This window comes from Puntigrus tetrazona, chromosome 9 (assembly GCF_018831695.1).
Source record: "Puntigrus tetrazona isolate hp1 chromosome 9, ASM1883169v1, whole genome shotgun sequence".
Taxonomy (NCBI): Eukaryota; Metazoa; Chordata; class Actinopteri; order Cypriniformes; family Cyprinidae; genus Puntigrus; species Puntigrus tetrazona.
This window is the reverse complement of record NC_056707.1, coordinates 17,175,833-17,196,397: the sequence shown is the minus strand read 5'-3', so window position 1 is coordinate 17,196,397 and position 20,565 is coordinate 17,175,833. Positions and strand designations below refer to the sequence as shown.

Here is a 20,565-nt window from a genome sequence, read left to right as displayed (position 1 = left end):
ACTTCTTTTTTAATGTACTGCAACTGTTTTCTTCTTTGCTGATTTGTACTTACAAATCCAGTTGTTATCAGGATACTCATGGTAAATCGGCTTGGTTTAGGCCAATTATCAAAGGTCCTGGTTATGTACAAAAAATTACAGTCTTCAATTAGACCATATTAGTTCATATTTCCCCCAGCATAGAGTAATGAACAGTACTAAATGTACTGCTTCCGACCGTGACCAATGCTATTTTACAAGCCCACTGTCAATCCCTGCACTGTGATTTGACAAAAAGTAGTCTTTAATAATGCCTAAATATACATCCAATATATAATGAAAAACCTAATACATGCAAATAATTATGATTGAAAACGGAGTAAGTGCACAATCAAGGATACACAGACCTATACAGCCATCTAATGACAACACGGCGGTATTACGATAAATGGTACATCATTTTGAGGTATTTTAAGATATTTGGTACCTATTGCAAGCTATAAAGTCAGAATCGTGTGACATAAACCGGCACTATCTGTCAGAATTGCGAATTTGTATCACACAATTGTGAGTTTTAATGTCAAAATTCTATAATTATGTGAAAAACATAATCGCAATAACCTTTATTTTTTTTATTCAGCGGCGGAAACGGGCGGGAGTAACAAAAATGCATTTTAATTTATTCAAACAGTTGCACAACGGCAAGCGTGACTAATATAATAAAGACAATCTGCGCTGCGAAGAAAAACTCGCCATTCAAACAAACGCGAATTGAAAATACTGTACCTGAGGGAAAAAAAATACTGAGGTATGTACAAATATATGTATTGTGTGTTACAACTGTGAGTCTCGTTTGCCTTTTTATGAGGACACTTGGCTTGATTTTCTCACAAACGCAATTGAGAAACTTTCTTTTACACAAACAGCAGATGGCGCTGTCGGTCAATTTAACGCTAGTCTCCGAGACCCGAAACACCTGTTTACCTGTTCAATATGAGTGAGTTTCTGTCTTATTATGCCATACAATTAACCTTTTATATGTTTTTACAAGCCTTTGAAGACACAAGCCACAAGCTTAATGCGGCCAATGAGAGGAGAGGGAGTAGAAAGGTGATCGAGATTTATGATTGATTGGTGAACTAATAGTCTTTTGTTATTGAGTGAGAGCGCATGTATGCATGAATCGAGATCGTGATATATATGTTTTCGGTTGTCCTATACAGTACTTTAATAATTAAACCAAAATATTTGTTTGTTTTCTCGAGCTCCTAAACGTTAATGTGACATAGAAGGCTAGTAGCAACAGATAAATACAGATTAAATAAAAAAATTAATAAATAAAAAAAAAAAAAACTTTATATCACTAAAGTTAAATAGTCAACCGCTAACAGACGCTCACGTCCATACCTTCACTTCCAGGTCAAGAAGCTGTCAATCCAAAACTAGGTAGCCAATGTAAATGCCTGGCTAAAGAGATGTTTTTAGTCTAGATTTAACAGAGAGAGTATGTCTGAACTCCAAATGTGAAAAAGTTCTACCTCCTTTGGCTACTGGTACTATCATGAGTCCACAGTTTTGTTTTGTTTTTTTGTTTTGTTTTTGTACCTTAAGGAGCATGATGAATTGCAACGTGATAGAAGACTGGTTAGGTACAGGAGGGTCTTTATAAGCAGGCAGTAATATTTTTATCAATTATAAGGAATTGTAAATGTATTATGGTCAAATTATCTTGAATTGGCAGCTGCATTTTGATTAGCATTCAATTGATGTGAGCGATTCGGTTGTTTTAAACGCTTCTTTGCGTTTAAATGAAGCTGTAAACTTATATTCAGTAAAAGTGACTTTTATTAGATTTTCTTTTGTTATATTTTATGACTGTATCTAAGGCTGTAATTTTCATGCCAGTTGTTGACTCAACTGGATGTTAACCGAAAGGTCACTCAATGTTAAATCCTAGCAGAGCTTTTCGCTAAAGCTTCACAAAGGCTTTAGGCAGGCGCTGGTACGCTAATAGCTCTCATCACCATGAGCCTAGCATGCAGGCTGTTTTCCATCCCATCATCTGGCCAGGAATGCCAGGATTCCCATGTTTCTATGTGTCATCTATGGGATAAAGAGAGAGCCAATCGGTCTGACGTGCATTTGTTGTGAAGCCTCTGATGTATAGTCATAATGTTAAAAATGAACTTTGTGCATGAGGTTTTAAACGCGTGTCACTAGCATCAACGAAGCGACTTTTACATTAAAAAAAAAGAGTGCTTCAGAGCCACAGTGTTTACATGTTTCTCAGAAATCCAACAACAAATGCTTCTAAGATAAATGTATACAATTCTAATAATTACATCACCTTCATCACCTTTAAAAAGACCTTCAGCACAGATTTACTTAGTTCTTTCAAGAGATCATGTCTCGTTTTGGAAAAATTTGACTTTTTGAGTGTTTGATTTTAATGGTCATACCACGGATGCTGTGCATCAGTTGCTCAGAGGATCTGCTAGAATCTTTAAAGCCAAAGATTTCCCAGAAAGGTTCATGTAGATGCTATAATCAGAATATCTAAAGATTAACGCCCCCTCTTTCATTTTGTCAGACACACAATATGAGATATGGGGCTGAAGCATGCTTTGGCATGCACAACACTACGTTTGTCATGGCTGAGTCAGTTTTCCATTTTACCTCAGCAGCTGTGTTTTCACTACTGGGTATCAGTTAAGGATTTGCAGGAACTAAACCGCAGCAAGTCCAGCCATTTCAGTCAAAAATTAATACATGTCATCTCCCTGGCCTCTTGTTTAACTTTAGAACCAAATATGAGCATGTGTATGGAATATTGCACTAAATAATGAGAATTATTTCTTCAAATGGTACAGATGTTTCAGTCCTATGCTTAGATTGCTAATCAGTTGATATTATCGCTCAGCCATGTTTCAGCATGTCACATAGTGTTCTGAAAGTAGACCTGAATTTGATACAGTGTGTGTTTACAGCTTCATTTGGAGTGTTAATCGGACATTAGTGCTCTCAACAAAGGTGTCTTGATTAAAGGTGATTAAACATGGCCTAAGGCTGAGACGCATGATAATCTCACAGTGCAAAATTTGTTTACCAATGCCAGGAGACTAGTGAGCACTCATTTTTCACAATATGGATGGACATAACTGTTTGTTTGTAATTTGCAATTGCTCATATACTATCATGTACTTATATACTATTCTTTGCCATTTAGGTAGTGTTTTCTCACTAAAGATTGCAGAAAGAACAAGTGCAATTGATTAACTGGAAAAAAATGTAATGTTGGACACTTCAAGCACTGATGCTGGATAACCTTCTAAAGTACTTAATGCATAGTTGTTTGTCATTTGGAAAACAACTAGATTCCCTAAGCGTGCTGTTATACTCATACACAAACGCTCTACACCAATGGTGAAATCACTCCAAAAAGCCTCTCTTGGGTTGTTTAGTATGGCAGTTTTGTCAGACATCATGTTTTCTGTGTGAGTCCAGCCTGAGGTTATTTCTGCTGTCTGATTCCATCCCGGCTATTAAAACTGACCGTTAGGTCATCCTACACTTGCAGACAGTAAGATGTTTGTTATCCTTTAATTACCATCTGTGCTTGCACAGGTTATTGGACCCCAGTTGCAGCTTCCCAGATCCCACAGGCCGCAATATATCTGCCAGAGCTTTGCACAGGCTGTGGGTAAAGGGATATGCCTTCATGTGCATGGTAACATATTAAAAAAACTGGCTCCTGATGAAGTCAACATGTGCATAAACATAAATACCTACAGCTATCTTTTGCCCACCCATTCTTATTTTACATCTCTGTCTGTTTTACATAAACTCAAAACACGGGAACCAGTGAGAGGGATCAGTGTTCCCTGAGGAGTGGATTGCACTCAGAGCTGTGGAATTAAGCAGCTTTGACAATGTATGCAACTCACTCTCTCTCTCTCATAACTGTACGTTTAGCTCAGTTCTTTGATGGGAGGAGCAGAGGATTGCTTCTTCTTTATAAAAGTCGATTTGCCCTGAGGATGTGAACTGTAAAGCCTCAGGTCTGTTTCTGTGTTTCCATACCGTATGCTTGCGAGAGTGTGAGATTTCCTTTTCATTGCTGTTTGTGAAATTTAAGTAAATTCATTTTGCATGGAATTTTGCTTGCTTTTTATGTGACACCTAAATCCAATAACTACTGGTGAAAATGCATGTGAGAGGGTGTTGTAAGAAAGTGGATTTATTGTGAATTGCAAATGAAATCTTTCAATATAGAAGACATTTGGGCTTGTTTTCATAATGGAGATCGAAGGAAGTCCAGGTCTAAAAGGAAACATGAAGCAACCTGACCCTGTTAAACCACCTCCAAACAACACAGAAGAAGGTAAAGAAGTAGAGGGTCGAAATATGGGAGCAATATGACAGTGGGCTCCAAAAAAAACTGTAAATAAAAAATGCAAATTAGCAGTTTAGTAGGATTTCTATGGAAATGTAACCCCTAAAACCTAACTGTCAATGGGCATAAGCAGATTGCAAAAAAAAAAAAAAAAAAGCACTTGAGATCACATGAATTCAAAACATTAAATAGATGCAAAATGGCAAAACCCAAAAGTGGGTTTTGAACACATTTACATTTCTGTGCATTTGATTTAGAGACTTAGAAATAGGTCTTGTTTCTCTTTTTTATAAATGCTCGAATTTTAACGCAGTATGAAACTTTTGGATCCCACTGTATTTAGGTGTATGTTCATGCAGGTGTTCAGATCACCAGATACAGTGACTGAATTGCAATGACACATCTGGTGCTCTTTTCAGAGGGTCTGGACTGTAAAGACATGCAGAAGGAGGCACTGAACAGACGCAATGCCTGGGAGCCCACTGTCTTCTATTCTCTTGGCAGTGAGACGTTTTTCTTCACCGGGCAGGAGATCAATATCCGAGAGTCACTGGACTCTTTTGGCGCCGTCATCTGGCCAGGCGTGAGAATAGAAATTATAGGACTCTGTACACCCCAAACCCAGTGTTTTCTTCGTTCTAAACTAAGTTTTAACTCCTGGTAGTGTTCAAACTTGCAATTTAGAAGCCCACCACCGCTTATTACCTAGGGTTTCTAAAACAAAATTAAAAAAACAACAGCATTGCCATAGCCTACGGTGTGATTAACTGTACCTGTTATATGTTACGACTTGGTGTGATAATGTTACGGCTAGATGCTTAGCCTTATATTCATTTAAATCCACGTGTTGTATTAAACAGTGTTCCTGCGTTTAGGGGAAAATGGTGAAATCAAATAGTCCACCTTACCTTGATAGTATTAAAAGTCCATTCAGAAAAAACTTGACAATACAGTCTGCAATAACCTGAGGATGCAAATTGAACATTTAAATAAACAGGTTGTTCGTTGTCTTCATCCAATCAGTGACACTGAAATAGCACATATGTAAATAAGAATGTCAAGCTGTTTATTTTCTTAAATATTTTGTATTTTCAATGGATGATTTTACTTTTTTAGTTTAATGGTACTAAATTATATTTATACATTATCCCTGCTAAAACAACAACAACAACAACAATAGAACACCAATAGTAATCATTAAAAAAAATTCAAATGGTCTCTATTAAAAGATGATAACGAACCATTAGTTTTTTCCTGTAAAATCATTACAAAATTAATTTTTGTAGTGTGTTTTGGGCATTTCTCCAATAGGATTAAACATCCCACCAATAGAATTCAGTTATAATCTATATATTACATTATTATGTGTCAACTTTAAGCAGTCTGAAAATGAAATTTCCCACTTGAACGGTTTTAAATCTTGAATTCTTTTGAGCACGGTGCAGTACCAGATATTTCACGAGATGAAATTTGTGTTCAGTGCAGTCATTTTTCAAAACAACTGAACCAAATGTCCATGATGTTTTTTGTCTTCTCATAGCAAGAACTAACTAAGTGTCATACCGTTACGATAAATAATTCTTAATGTATATAAATTTACTTTTAGGCTATATAAAGAGCACTAGAGGTGTTAAAACATCAGCGGATTAATTGTTAACCCCAGCGAAATCATAAGCAGTGTGAGGTGAGAAACAACATAAACCTGGATTCTGTGGGGTTAAGAATGACACGAGATGAACTGTTTATGTGAAAAGCCCTATAATTATGAGTTGTTGTAGCTGTGTATGTATGTGTGCACACAGGCTGTGGCTCTCTGTCAGTATTTGGAGAAGAACCGGAAACAGATTGATCTGCTGGACAAAGCCGTGCTGGAACTTGGAGCGGGTACAGGACTGGTGTCCATAGTGGCAAGTTTACTGGGTACCTAAACTAACATCTCTTTTTTTTCCTGCCAAGTTCAAAGGTTAATGTATATGACACTATTTGTTTACATTTACCATTTCTTTTCCTTTCCGCATCAAGGTGCCTGGGTCACAGCCACAGATCTGCCTGAAGTCCTGTCAAATCTGAACTTTAACCTCTCCCGCAACACACGGGGCCGCTGCAGATACACCCCTCAGGTGGCCGCTCTGGTCTGGGGACAGGATGTGAAAAGGGACTTCCCCAGCTCCATCTACAATTACGACTATGTGTTTTGTGCGGACGTGGTCTATCACCACAACTTTCTGGAGGATCTACTGATCACGATGCAGTATTTCTGCAAGCCAGGAACCACCCTACTGTGGGCAAATAAGGTCAGGCATTATTTTTGTTTTTCATTAAACCATAGCTAACATGTTTGGTTTATGTCCAAAAAAGTCTGGGGTAGGCCGTTTTATAAGACCCGTTGGTTGTCTGCGTTTCAATTCCGACAGGTGCGATTTCAAACTGACCTGCATTTCATTGAAAACTTTAAAAATGTTTTTAATGTCACGCTGCTGGAAGAGAACCCACAAGAGGAGGTAAGGATCTACCAGGCCACTGTAAGGACGCCAGCCCAAATAAGGGAGGAGAAGAGGGAGAACCAACAACACCATGTGTAACAAGAATGACTTGGGAGATAATAAATGGCAGCCCAGCAGCCCCAACATTGAAGGGAAGGTGCTCCACCTGTTGGATGTCTGCAAAATTGCAAGATATAATTGCCTAGGGCTACCATTCCGAATGGGAAAAAACTACATTATAAAAAAAGTGATACCTCAAGTATGTTTTTTTTTTTTTTTTTTTTGAATGAAGAATTATGTAAGCTTTTTTTTTGTTCCAGAAGGTATTTAAGTATTGCGATTTCATACTTGTCACTTCATTTGTCTACTTCTCCATGTGGCAATTGTCAATTTCTTATTTTAAATAACTCACAGTAATCCGTTTATTTCTAAGTCTGAAATTGAATTTTTTTTGTGTGTGAATGTGTTAAAAAAAAACAAAAAGGTTCTGTTCTCTAATTTATGTACAGTATATAATTATTTGTACTATCATTGTTAATATTAAAATTGTATTGCTTTTGTAACATGGATCAAAGCCCTAATCTTCTCCCTAAATATACAGTGCAGTTCAAAAGCTTGCGGTCAGTAATCATTTTAACTATAAATTATTAGTTTGGTTTCCACAAAAATATTAAGCAGCACAACAGTCTTCAAAACGGAAACAATGCACTAAATCATATTATAGCAATTCCTGGGATGATCATGTGACACTGAAGACTAGATAAAGTTGCTGCATATTCATTATTAATTTAACCGAATAAAATACCCAAATAGACATTATTTTAAAATGTAATGTTTTAAAATATCACTCTACGAATAAAACAAATTAATCAAGTAAATGCATCCTCAGTGAACTTTAAAAAAAAAAAAAAAAAAACTGAATTTACAGACCATGCAATTGTTTTTACAGTATTGTGTGTGACAATAAATAACAAATCCTATTTTAGTAGAGTCATCCTCAAGGAAAAGAGTGACAAACAAAGAGGACGTCACCAAGAGGACTTGTTCAGTCTTTGCAAACAGAATAATAGGAAGGAGAGTCCTGAAGGGGGCTTGACCCTGGATCATACAGGGACTGTTCGGTCATATTTGTTCTCATGAACAAAAATCTGAAATTTACAAAACCTCTCCACTGACAGTGTTAAAAAAAAAAAAAAAAAAAAAAAAAAAAAAGTACTATATATAGATGCCCATGACTTTTCCAGGTCTGAAAATTACAGCTTTAATGTTCTCTAATACAGTCCTTATGGTTAATTTTTAATGGCTGTGGTCTGGCAAACAAATCCTAAAAGTACACATATTCAAAACTAAAACAGGTACAAACAGTCTCTCAAATACTGGGAAAAGAATGAAAAAAAAAAAACATTATGCCACGTCAACTTCCTGTGCGCCAATCTAGTCACACTAGACACATGTACAAAATAAAGTTTATTGAAATTAGTAGTATTACATTAGTGTCGCAAATAAACACGAGTTTGAATTCTTAAAACATTCTTTATATTTAAATTTGAAACTTATATTAGATTACAGAAAAGTTACTTTGAGGAGTCAGTACAAGGATTCAGTTTTTTTTTTTTTTTCTTTAAAAGGAAATTTTCAAAAGGGAAGTCGAGAGAGACCTAGAGCCCATTTCTTTTTAATACACAACAATAATCTTACACGCTTCAAGGAATTACTGACGCGGAGAGAACACTAGAAACAAATCTCGATATCATGTGGTTAAGAAACAAAGCATTTTTATATTCCTATAACTGCTTTAAGGTACTCAAGTTTCTCCGATGTCCTCCGGTGTCTCTAGGACAGGTTGGCCTATGAAGCTCAAAAACCAAAAGAGAACAAACGAAACGAAAAAAAAAGACTGACTTCTCAGAGTCCTCCAAAAAAAGCAGCGCTCTGCAGAACGCCAAGGAGCCGAACACACACACACACACACACACACACACACAGGAGGAGAGATTCTACAAAAAAGCCTGCGAGAAATTATCAGGTCAGCATACGAAAAGAGTCCACACATCCAAAGACCTGCCCTCCATGGGGCAAAAAAATAGCAGCCAGCTTTCTAGGTTCTTTGATTCATTAGTCTCCGAATCATCAGAATGCAAATCAAGCCAGCAAGTTCAAAAACAACAACGAAAATGAAAAGATAATTCAAAAACAGAAGAAACTACTTCACACAGAGATCACACAACATTTTCCAACAGCTCGCCGTACGGCTGTACGCAAGAGGGGTTTTCTTCGGAACAGAAGGTTTCAGAGGGTTATGCAGATCAGAGTGGATAACATCCAGTAGGAACGCTGCAACAGGAAATAAAGTGACACCTCTAAACTTCAGCAAAGTCCTTCAGCTGAAAACTAGAATTCCCAGCAGGCGAAGCACACAGCCTGCGACGACGTGGCTTGTCCTGAGCTCAGAAAGATGAGGATGAAAACAACTCATCCTATTAAAGCCCCGTGTTCTTCAATGCCCTTCTTAGACAGAGAGTGAAAGAAACGGTGAGTTGCAGAAGAGGAAACAGAATGATGTGGTTGATCGATCCTCGGACGTGGCAGCTGGAAGAACTTGTGCACGACGGACAGGCTGAAAGAGGGCCGAGCTTAGTCCTCGTCGTCGTTTTCGTCGAATTCGTCGTCGTCGTCGTCGTCGTCCTCGCCCATGTAAGACACGGGGGTCTCCACCCGAGAGCCGCTGTAGTGGGAGTCGTTTGAACTTGAGGCCATGGTGCCATCTGCTCCACCGTCACTGTCAAGAAAAAATGAATCACGCGATATGAAAAGTACTCTAAAAACCGAACTACACAAAATCAGTTACTTCTGTAAGTCTTTATAGTTCTGTTGAAAGTTAACTCATTATCGACTAAAGCTCTTTCCCTCCACCTCATACGCAGTAATCAAATGGCTTCATAAGACTAAGTGTATGGTAACGCAACACTGCATTCTATCCTTTGGGGAACAAAATCATTCCGTTTTAGAAAAAAAATTTTTTTTGTAAAATATTTCTTGAAAATAAAATGCCTGGTTCTATCCTAACTACTTAGAAAAGTAACTCTCAATTTAATTAAACTGAGCTTGCTTTGAAGGAAAGTTACTTGTGGGAAATGTCTTGGTTGTGTACTGGACAAAGGCCAAATTGTCTAAAATTAACCCTGGTTTTGATCCAAACTGATCAATTTCGATAAGCTCCAGCTGCTCTTTATCACACCTTTTTTGGCACAGCATTGATTTCTTTCTGGGCATTTATTTTCAATTTAATTTCTGAATGTTTTGTTTTAGAAAATGAACCATGCCCCCTAGCAGTATTATTTGATCTCAACCCCACAAAATGTTTCCTTTTCACCCTCACAGCCAAATACACTCGCTTTCTGCTTGATAATAGTTAAAAGGCTTAAAGTTCTTACCTATCCAGCTACCGCCATTGAATTAACGACATAAATACATAAATAAAATCATTCACACATTCACATTACTTGGCAGCTCGTCACATTTATAAAAAAAATAAAAATAAAAAAAAAAGTAGCAGGAAAATGGCATTCATAATAATTAATTTTGTGTTTGATTCAAGGATGTAAGAAAGTTTGACTAATTTTGAGCTCTGTTAATAGATTGAGACTATTCTACCGTGCCTACTGTACTTTTTAAGTCCAGCACCGTCTCCAGTGTCACATAAATCCTTCATTAATTCTAATGTGCTTATTTGGTGCTCAAGAAATATATACCCTTACAGCTGTCATCAGAAAAAAAAACCTCGAGTATTTACAGAATTCTCAGATAAATTAAAATGTTCAAAAGAACAGCATTTAATCTAAATAAAACTTATAAAAATGTCTCATCACTGTCACTTTTGATCAATTCAAATGCACCAAATTTTTTGCACAGTGGTATATTATCAGATTCTGTCAATGTGTAACCTAATTCATTAGCTACTCTTGTTAATGAAAACCAAAGTGCGCGCAACAATAACTCACCTCCCAACGTGATAGCGGCCTCCGTTAGCAGACGAAGCCCCTGTCATATAGACATTACTGATAGGCCCCTGTGCCATTTCTGCACACAAAATCATTATGTAAATGATGATTACAGTGTCATATACGTGATGTAGTTACCAGCCAGTACTAACCCGTGACGTAGGGCTCCAGTGCTTTGGGCACCAAGCTTCTGGCAGTCTTCAGGTCCTCGGCAGAGCACTTGCCCACCTCGAGACCACAAGCCATGCCCATGCGCTTCAACACCTCAATGTCATCATGAATCTCAAACATGCTATCGAAATTGAAGAGGTACTCAAACCTGACAACAAATAAAGAAAAAAGGTGGTAAAGTAAGTATCTCTGATATTCGAGTCAGTTCAACAAAAGCCTATACGACCTGGCTTTTGATTTCATACTTGTCATTGGAGATGCTGCAGTCAATGACTGTTTTCTTGCTGGTGTTTACGATGATAAATGGCAAGTGAATGACCGAGTTGGCAGGTGGGGGCCTTTTTGTCTGTTGTTCTCTCTGGCGGTTCCGTTGTATAAGGTTTTTGAAGGCAATTTGCTGCGATTGAAAAGATCCACTTTCAGAACAAGTTCGTTCAAATTATTCTTATAAAAGACAAAAGAGCAGCTTCTCACCTGTAGGATAAGTTCTTGAAGTTGCGACTGTTTTTGTTTGATTCTCTCCAAACGTCTTTGCCTCTCCACCTCCAGGTTCTGGCACTCCTGAGCAGAGTTTGTGGGCAGGCCGATCCATTTGATCTCTTTCTTCTCTTTGGAGATGATGTTCATGGCCATCAGCACATTGAGCGCATCGTATACACGCCGCCGAATGTTCTTCTGGTCATACACATGCTGAACCGGGACAACACACAGAAAGTAGAGCACTATTCATTTGAGATATGTGAATGAGCGACTCTTTCATCAGTTTAAAAAGCTGCACTTCTTCTGCACTCAACAAACAAAGCTCTGGATCAATGCCTAGCCGCAGGAAGAGGCTTACCGCATCATTAGGGGAGATATGATTATCACCAGAGCTGAACTCGGCCACAAGCTCATCAGCGACCTCGTTGTAAGTTGTGACACCTTTCCGCTGGACCTTTTCACAAACCTTCATTGAGAAATGTCTCAGGCCTTTCCCATTCTTCTCCCCCTTCTTACCCCTCTTTCTGAGGAAAAGCAGAGTAAAAAGCAAATTATAGTGCAATATTTAACATTATGATAGATGACCAAAAAGGGGGAATTCTTCTGCTACTGCTTTGTGGGTATTTTCCTTATAAAAAGATTCTATAGTATGGTACATGGTACTTCTTGAAAACAACTTAATTTAATTTAAGGTTTTTTATTGAAATACTAAAGCCATAATAATAATAATAATAATAATAACAACAACACTTTCTTTTTTAATGCCATTTTTACTACTATGCAAATGTTCAAGAAGAGAGAGAATTATTTATTAAAAATGAAAACTAAAATTAAATCTTAAATTTATGATTAAGAATTTTTTTCTAAAAGACTATATTTGGATTTACTTGATTTAAAAGATTTTAAATAAAATAAATTATTATTAATAATATAAATGTTTAATAGTGGATTCTCACAAGAGTTTCTATTTTTTTATTCTTTTAAAAAAGTTGTAATTTTGTTCTATCCCCATTCTTACCTTGTTAATTAACATGAGTAAATTAATTTATATAATAATAACCAAACTATAAAAAAGCCTTATCAACTGAATAAAGGAAATAAATGTAAATATTCTAAACATTATTAAATGCGTTTGTATTTTGAACCCATTCTGAAGACAAAATACAGCATTGAAGAACAGAAAAGCACCTGGTTCCACTGAATCCATTTCTGAAAAAGAAATGTCATTACATGTTATGAAGTAGCCTGCTGAAGCAAGACTCACCCGGAGGACCACGGAGATGCTTCCGATGGTTGACTCTGGGTGATAAACTGAGAGCTGGGTGTGTGTGGGCTGTTCATTAGGATTACATTGGAGCCACTGGGCCTCTGAGGTGTGCTAATGACCTGTGATAGAGACCATCAGGTTTAGGATGCTTGCTACCAAAGTATCTTATCTAAATGAAAAGTTTAATGTTAGGGAAGGTTAGCATTTATTCAAGGACAAACGCAAGCCAACATGGGGGGTTTTTTTAATGACATTTTTCCAATTCTCACTGACATATGGCAAGGAATTAACAACAGCAGCTGTGAATATGCAGGTGGCTAAACAGCAAGCATCAGTTAAAGGAGCCAACAATTTCTCTTTTCTAAATTTATTAAATTTTTTTTGTTATGGCAAGCCTGCTCCAATTTCCAAAAAAACCTTGATTCGATCTAGCCATTAAAAGCAGCATCCCTCTGATATATTAAAGCAGCTGTAAACTCAACTCTGGTCCCTGAAAAGGGTATACCGTACCTCACTCCTTCAATAATTACCCGTTGTTCCATTAATAAAACTTAACTAAACATAACCATTCTTATAAAGCTGTTTCACCCTGAAATGCTAGATCAGAATTCAAATAATTATCTTTCTTCGTTCAGGAGATGGCGTGCGCACAGCATCATGACTTTAGCTACGTGTAAAACGCTACAAGTGTTTTTATCTCCAGTTTCCTAAGCTCTTTCCGTATTGATGCCTGGCTACTCTTATTTGTTAGAAACAAACGCCACTTGCAGGGCTTAAAAATAAAAAAGGCCTGATGGCCCATGTCCAAAGTAAGATTTTCGTGCCTGTCGACAAAAATGTGACCCTGTTTTGCTAAAGGTTGAGTTTCCTACATGATGATTGTACATTTTTGATCATGTATGAAACAGTTCAAATGGATGGAAAGATAAATCAGGCCCAATATGCCAATGACATTTACGGCTGTCAAAACTATAGGTGTAAAAAGGCAATTCAGAAAAAAAAAACCTGTATAGCGATATAATAGCATATGATTTTCAGAATCTTTAAGATATACAATACCGTTTTAAATATGGAGGTGAGTTTTTTTTTAAGAAATGAATACTTTTAAGCAAAGATGCATCAAATTTTGATGTTACATTTTTTTAAATTGATGTTCTTTTGATCATGAAACACTGAAGACTGAAGGAATAAATTACATCTTAAAAGCACAATTTATAAAAGCCATTTTAAACAGCAATATTATTTAATTACACTACATTTTTTCCACCCAAAAACATTAATAAAAATCTTACTGAGCCCAAACTTTTGAACAGTAGATTGCACAATTATCTTGCTATTACGATACATGGAAACTCTTTGCAATGTTAGAACAAACATTCGATTAAAACACTGGCTGTTAAAGAGCATGGACAGGCAGGAGGTTAAACCTGAAAGACACTGGAATTGAGTGTGATGTGATCTTTACATTTAAGTGTTTATGCAATCAAACTCCGTTCAAAACTCACCATGTGTGGTGCGATGTTCACGTTGGAAGGGCCCAGCGTTTTTGGCAACAGTTGTTTTCCAACCGTCACTGTCTGTGGATGCACCGTTACTAAAGACAGAACACCTGCAGGGGTAGCATTCAAAGGACATCTTAAGGCAGTGCTATGTAAGGTCAAAGACAACAGAATACAAATGGGCCAATCAAAATGGCCAATCAATTACAAGAAGCCCTGCCCTCTAAATAAAATAGCCAATCACCGATCTGAGAAGTCTAATGGCAGATGTGGCGGTTACTATAGAAACAGTCAGCATTCCGAGACATGCGCCTAGGACTGCGCTACGCACTGGCTTTTAATAACGCTATTTCAGCAAATAGAAACAATTATTGCACAGCTGCTGTCAGGTTTCATTGGTATATTCATCAAATATGAAATTTAATTGTAAGTTTAGTGAACAGTTTGGGAGAATTTGATGTTTCCCGATAAAAAGAGATAGAAGCTGCACTTGGTGGCCCAAGAGGCGTTTCAAACATGGCTGCTGATTGACATGACTACGGTCAAGCAGGTGTTTGGGCTTTTGTGAAGCACTACTTCATTACATTACATTCTTGGATATCTTGGGGAAAAAAAAAAAAGGTGGTGATGCAGTGCACGATTATCTTCACAAAATTCTAATGCTACTCTTACCTTTGCCAGGGCTCAGGTTCTGATCAATGAAAACCTTCAACTCCCCATTGGCCTCAATCAGACCAGCCTGTGGAGAACAAGACTCAACTCAACTCATTGACTTACGCTCTATTTTCAGTCAATTACAACTAACAGAGCTAGAGAATACTCACATCTTTGGCCATGATCCCTGGGGCTGAGGAATAGATGCTTGGTCTAGCTGAAAAACCTGAGCCAAATTTCCACAACAAAATGTCTCTGCAACAGAAATGAAACTGGTTTGGCACAAAAGCTGAAGATACTTGAAAACTGTAACCAAGGTTACAACACAGAGTTTTCTTACAGAGACTAATGAGGAAAGTTTTCATTTGCAAAAAAAAAAAAGCCAAAAGGGTGCTATGATCAATGGGATTTGAAACAAGTATATCTTGCAGTTTCGAGTGATTTTGATCTATGAACGGATTCACAGACGAACAGTTCAGACAGACATGGTTGGTCTCTATGATAGGCTCCAGGATTGCCTTCATGCCAAACCCATCTGTGAACAAGACAGGACCAGCATTCATTCAAAATGCAAATAAATGATCACAATAAAGTATGTAATTAAAAAATGTGGCTCCATGTCTAAAAACCACTAAGTAAACATTATTAGGCAAACTTTAAAGGTTCCGCATATTTATATTCTTCTAAGTTTCATTACTTCAATATTATATAGATTTTCATATCAAAATGTAAGAATTTTTTTAAGATATTAAAAAATATATATTCCTGGATGATGACGACCTGTATAAAAAACTTGACTGCTTGGTGCCTCACGCTTAATAGTGATTACATGTATGAAGTTGCTTTTACACAACAGTACAGTAAACTTGCAATAATCTTGATATTCTGGTCATATGCTGATATTCTGCACAACCGCTATCTCGGTGTGAATACACGGAGATCTGGGTTCTTTATCACTCAGTTCACTTAATGGAGTCCAAGTTTGCTTATTTTAAAATGCTGTCTAAGTAGATAGCTCACAAGGTTTTGAGACACAGCCATAGCTGATGAAAACGAGGCCCGCCGATTTGCTTCCAGCACTCATGCAGCTTATATTATCAGACAAAGACCTCGACGAATCTTTCACTCTCTTTACCATCAAAAAGTCAAGTCGTGCACTCAAAAATCGCATGCAATCTTCTGAAAGTCACCCATATGCAACAGTTCCTGTCGTTTTAAGTAACTTTTTTTGCAGAAGTAATGGGCCCTTGAATATAGAAAAATATTCATGGCCAGTGTCCCAAGTTATTAAAAAACACGTAAACGCATACAGCAGAACGAAAATCCGCTTTGCTCGCTTTGATTTTCCTCATCAAACATAATGCACAATCGAAGCAGTATGTACTATAATAAAGCGTGTTAGCCCAGTTAGCTAGCTGCCTTTCAAACACGTTTTGCACCGAAACCCTGCTCTAAATGTGATCAAAACGTGCCCCCCTGCTTAAATGCGACCGGTTCGAGTATTGTGCATGTGCTCGTACCGTTTTGCGAACGGATCGGACTCAAAAGGCCATCTGGAAACGAAGTGTGTAAACTTTCCTCTGAACTTACAGTCCTGAAGCCCTTTGCCTTCTTAGGTGCTGTTTTTGTTGGCATAGCCAGTTAGCAAGAGGACAGAGGAAGAGGAGGTCTGAAGCCCATCTCTCAAACAGGAAACAAAGATAAATCAAATAATATGAAAAATAAAACACTTGTGCGGTGAATAGTACTGTTTTCTAAACGAGCTTGCACTTGAGAGATGTTTGATCGTAAGACCAGGGCGCATTCATAAAACCCAAAATGGATGCGGATGTTATAAGCATGCACATATAAGACGCATGGCAACTGTGAAATCCTCATGCATGGCTTCAGAAAATATGTAAAATCACTGATATCATTTACAAAGAGATTCCATAATTTATCTTAGGAACAGTATACAGAAACTACCCATTATATTCAGCAAGAGTTGACAGTCATAACACTATTCTGCTGGAGGGTAACAATTCATTGGCTTCGCTACAGCACGAGTTCAGACGACAGATAGTCCTTCAAAATCGGAAAATAATCGTTCAATATTTGACACAGTTGTTAACTAACTCATCAGAACTAATATAACAAGCAAAATGGATTTGGTTTAATGCCTGGCAGCCATTTTACATGGAAGCTAAAGCAAAGCCATCGTGCAGTGATGCTTTAATAGCCTGCTAGCTGAAGTGACAGGTCCTTAAGGCGACCTAAACTAGTTATTATCTAGTTTTAAAAAAACCACACTCGCGGTTAAGCACGATTAACAACACCCCTTTTATTTCGCAAAAGTGTTTTAAAAACGGTTTGGAGCGAATATGGCAAAGCTGTTAAGCTAGCGACCAAGCGAGCTACTAAGCTAACTTCCACTCAAATCGAGGTCATCTGGGCAGCTTTAACATAATCAATCTTGGGTCTACATACTATTTATTGCTACACGTCTGTTTTGGCAGCTTTTTCGTGCAATGGCCCAAGAGGAGCGAAGATTACTGAGGATTTCCCATTGCACTCCACTGACAGAAACACTTGACATGGGTTAGCTTGTTGGCTAACACAAGCCATTTGAGACAGACAGTTTCAATATTTCACATAAGTAATAATCAAACCGGAAAGAGGGTTCACAGACTAACGATAATAGAATACATTATGTATAATTCTGTACAAATGCAGGCCGGGGTTACTGACCGGGTTTGCTGGTAAACGCACTTATTTCATGCCAAATTATTTTATCGTTTTCAAACGCACGTAAATGACAACTTTTTTATGCAACGATGAATTCTTAATACAGAAAACATCGGTTAAAGCTGTCTGCGTGGAATCAAAGCCCCCGCTGGTCTCACTTACGGTCGGTTGCATCCGCCTTCAACTGTCTATAGCTGAATGAACAGGAGCGCACACAGTAGCAACTGCTCCCTCTCTGGGTCTGTAAAACTGAGCTTGGCGGTGTCTACGCCACGAGAAATCCGATTGGACAGTAATGGGCATGACGTCATGGAAGTGTAATACGGAAGCCACGCCTATACTAAAACTTGATTGGCTGAAACTCTGTAGTGCCTGCGCTAGGAACATTTCATTGGTTATTTCCAACAGAACCCACCACATTGCGTCTGAGGGCGGAGCGTGCGTAAGGAGACATGTAAATAATAAAGGGAAACTCACTAATCACTAGGTTTATGTCTATAAAATACCAAATACATTTTAATAAGCAGTTTTAAATAATAGCTAATGTCAGTATTTACAAGTTTAGTTAACCACTCAAAAGCACTTTCCTGTGATACATGTACATTAATCACATATATGTTATAATTTTTATGTGCATTATTAGGCAAGTTACATTACAGATACCAAAAATTTGACTCAATTAATAGTCTGAGGACTAAGCCAAAAATACCTGAGGAAAATATAACAAAAATCTCCTGAACTTCAGTATTTACAATTAAAAACTTTTCTTGGCTTTTTATTAGTTAACTTTTTTAATCCTGTTAAAAAAAAAAATTAAAATTATTATATATATATATATATATATATATATATATATATATATATATATATATATATATATATATATACCTGTGTGTAACATGTGTGTATATATATATAAAAATATATATATATATATATATATATATATATATATATATATATATATATATATACAGTATATATATATAATCATTCAGTAAATATAACTACATGAAATTGTGATAGAAATTTAAAGTGCAAGCGTTCTGTTTTTAATCTTAGTTACAAATTCTCTTTAAATACGTAAGTAGTGAAGTATTATTATTCAAACGCTTTACATATTCATCATTCTAAAATGTATTTCTGTATGCAAACAAAGGTCAAGATTAAGAAATTATAGATCATCTAACTAATAAATTAAAAAGTATGTAAGTAAACTATGTCATTAGGTTGCTTTTTGGTGTCAGGCTCTGGAATATTTTTTTATCTGTATTCATGTTGCCCCTACAGAACACACTGTACAGTATGTTTTATACAGATAACTAAAGCATAGTTCAGAAAAGGGTGTTACCATTTTTGTGTCCCCTATCATTTTCCTGTCTCTGCGTGGAAAAATTTCAAGAAGTTACCTCGTTAAATACTGTATATCTATGAAGATGTGTTTTTTTCTTCTTCACATTTTGAAATATGAACTATAACATAAATATGATTAGTTAACAAAAACATTATTCAGATGCAAATATATAAAATCTAAATAAACCAATAAATGAGACAAATTCAGCATTTATTAGCCTTTATTAAATTACACACTAAGTTCATGTGCCTGTCTGTAAACACTGCTTGTGTTTGCAAATAACTGCATGTGACATAAATCTGAGAAGGTCTTGCTCTTGCAACACATGTTGTGTTTATTTATTAAAAGAGAAACACCTTAACTTCAGTTACATCATGCATTAAAGATGCACAGACCTTTCATAGGCAGGCTATTATGTGAAATGTGTTTAAAATCAGTCCATTCAGTGATGTTCACACTAAACATTCAACACTGTTATCCACTCAAAGGTTTAGCCATACTGCACTGGTCAGCTGAACACGCTCAAAAGTAGGTCATAACCAGTGTTAGATTATGCTGGCAGAGTCTGCAGATTGTACTACTGAGAGATGACAGTATAATAACATTAATAATTTAAAAAAGAGAGAAATAAATAAAATAGAATTCAGATCTGATCTGATTTCTCCTATTATTTTTGTTAGATTTTACTAGTTATTTTGTTGTTGTTGTTTTGTTTGTTTTTTTTATTAAACCCTTAAAGCTAATTTGTTCATCTTTTGGACCACCTTTTGCCTTCAGAACTGCTATAATTATAATTATAATAATTCTTTATAGCATAGATCCAACGAGATGCTAATAAAATATTTCTCAGCAATTTTGGTCCATATGTACAGGACAGCAACACGCAGTTGCTGCAGATTTAGTCTGGTGATTATAGAGGCCATTTGAGTATAGCGAACTTATTGTCATGTTCAAGGAACCAGCTTGAGGTGATTTGGGCTTTGTAACATGACTTTCATAAAAGGATGGACATGGTCAGAAAAAATATTGTTATGATGTGGCTTTTAATCTATGCTTAATTGGTAATAAGGTGTCTACGTTTACCAAGAGCCCACCCTATTATATCCCCACCATTAGCCTGAACTTTCATGTTGTTTATACCAAATGCTGTGCCTACCATTAGTAGATATTTTCTCATTTTCTGTCTCTTGTTCAACTGCATTGAAAGTTTGAAAATGCATTTCAATGCAGTTTTTTGGCCTATATAGTATGATTTTAATATGGAGAAAAAAAAAATCTTTTATAAGACCAATTTGTAGTAGGCTATACATGAAAAGTGAAATTCAAACAGCTTGTGCAAATTGATGAGTTTCATTTGATCAGTTGACACTATGCAATGCAATACAATGATAAAACCTAAAAAAAAAAAAGTTTTAGTCCAGTAAAGTTTAATTGATTCATATGGGTTCGTACAAGAGAGAAGAAAACAGCTAACTGTTAGGCTACTGAAATTAGCCTAGTTAAATGTAGTTTATTGCTTTTAATTTGTTAGTACTCGTAGCTTCCAGAGAGACACTAAAT

General features: G+C 36.6%; 2 protein-coding genes across 4 annotated transcripts; one reads left to right on the top strand and one right to left on the bottom strand.

The window, feature by feature from the left end:
* The first annotated feature begins 4,255 nt into the window (after positions 1 to 4,255).
* On the top strand, positions 4,256 to 7,652 carry mettl21cb (methyltransferase 21C, AARS1 lysine b). The gene is made up of 5 exons (XM_043248421.1): positions 4,256 to 4,360; positions 4,792 to 4,955; positions 6,175 to 6,292; positions 6,395 to 6,666; positions 6,787 to 7,652. The coding sequence occupies exons 1-5, from the start codon at positions 4,276 to 4,278 to the stop codon at positions 6,952 to 6,954; spliced, it is 807 nt and encodes a 268-aa protein (XP_043104356.1). The 5' UTR covers positions 4,256 to 4,275; the 3' UTR covers positions 6,955 to 7,652.
* A 657-nt stretch (positions 7,653 to 8,309) lies between these two features.
* On the bottom strand, positions 8,310 to 17,915 carry tfdp1a (transcription factor Dp-1, a). Of its 3 annotated transcripts, none has more exons than XM_043249408.1 (11): positions 17,814 to 17,915; positions 15,098 to 15,182; positions 14,946 to 15,012; positions 14,280 to 14,383; positions 12,772 to 12,893; positions 11,866 to 12,031; positions 11,502 to 11,717; positions 11,273 to 11,424; positions 11,009 to 11,175; positions 10,857 to 10,935; positions 8,310 to 9,634 (listed from the first exon to the last, which is right to left on the bottom strand). In XM_043249408.1, exons 2-11 carry the CDS (start codon positions 15,107 to 15,109, stop codon positions 9,490 to 9,492), a joined length of 1,230 nt encoding a protein of 409 aa, XP_043105343.1. In that variant the 5' UTR covers positions 15,110 to 15,182; positions 17,814 to 17,915; the 3' UTR covers positions 8,310 to 9,489. The 3 variants fall into 3 exon arrangements, with proteins under 3 accessions (XP_043105343.1, XP_043105344.1, XP_043105345.1); XM_043249409.1 differs by lacking the exon at positions 17,814 to 17,915 and adding an exon at positions 16,448 to 17,790; XM_043249410.1 differs by lacking the exon at positions 17,814 to 17,915 and adding an exon at positions 16,518 to 17,790.
* Positions 17,916 to 20,565: the final 2,650 nt, after the last annotated feature.

What these genes read in the sequence shown, in the direction of transcription:
- mettl21cb (XM_043248421.1), top strand. Translation starts at nt 4,276, where the DNA reads ATGGAGATCGAAGGAAGTCCAGGTCTAAAAGGAAACATGAAGCAACCT. An exon ending in TCCAAACAACACAGAAGAAG is followed by an intron (nt 4,361 to 4,791) that starts GTAAAGAAGTAG and finishes TGCTCTTTTCAG; the next exon opens with AGGGTCTGGACTGTAAAGAC. An exon ending in CATAGTGGCAAGTTTACTGG is followed by an intron (nt 6,293 to 6,394) that starts GTACCTAAACTA and finishes TTCCGCATCAAG; the next exon opens with GTGCCTGGGTCACAGCCACA.
- tfdp1a (XM_043249408.1), bottom strand. An exon ending in GAACCTGAGCCCTGGCAAAG is followed by an intron (nt 14,384 to 14,945) that starts GTAAGAGTAGCA and finishes CTACCCCTGCAG; the next exon opens with GTGTTCTGTCTTTAGTAACG. An exon ending in ATATCTCCCCTAATGATGCG is followed by an intron (nt 11,718 to 11,865) that starts GTAAGCCTCTTC and finishes GTCCCGGTTCAG; the next exon opens with CATGTGTATGACCAGAAGAA.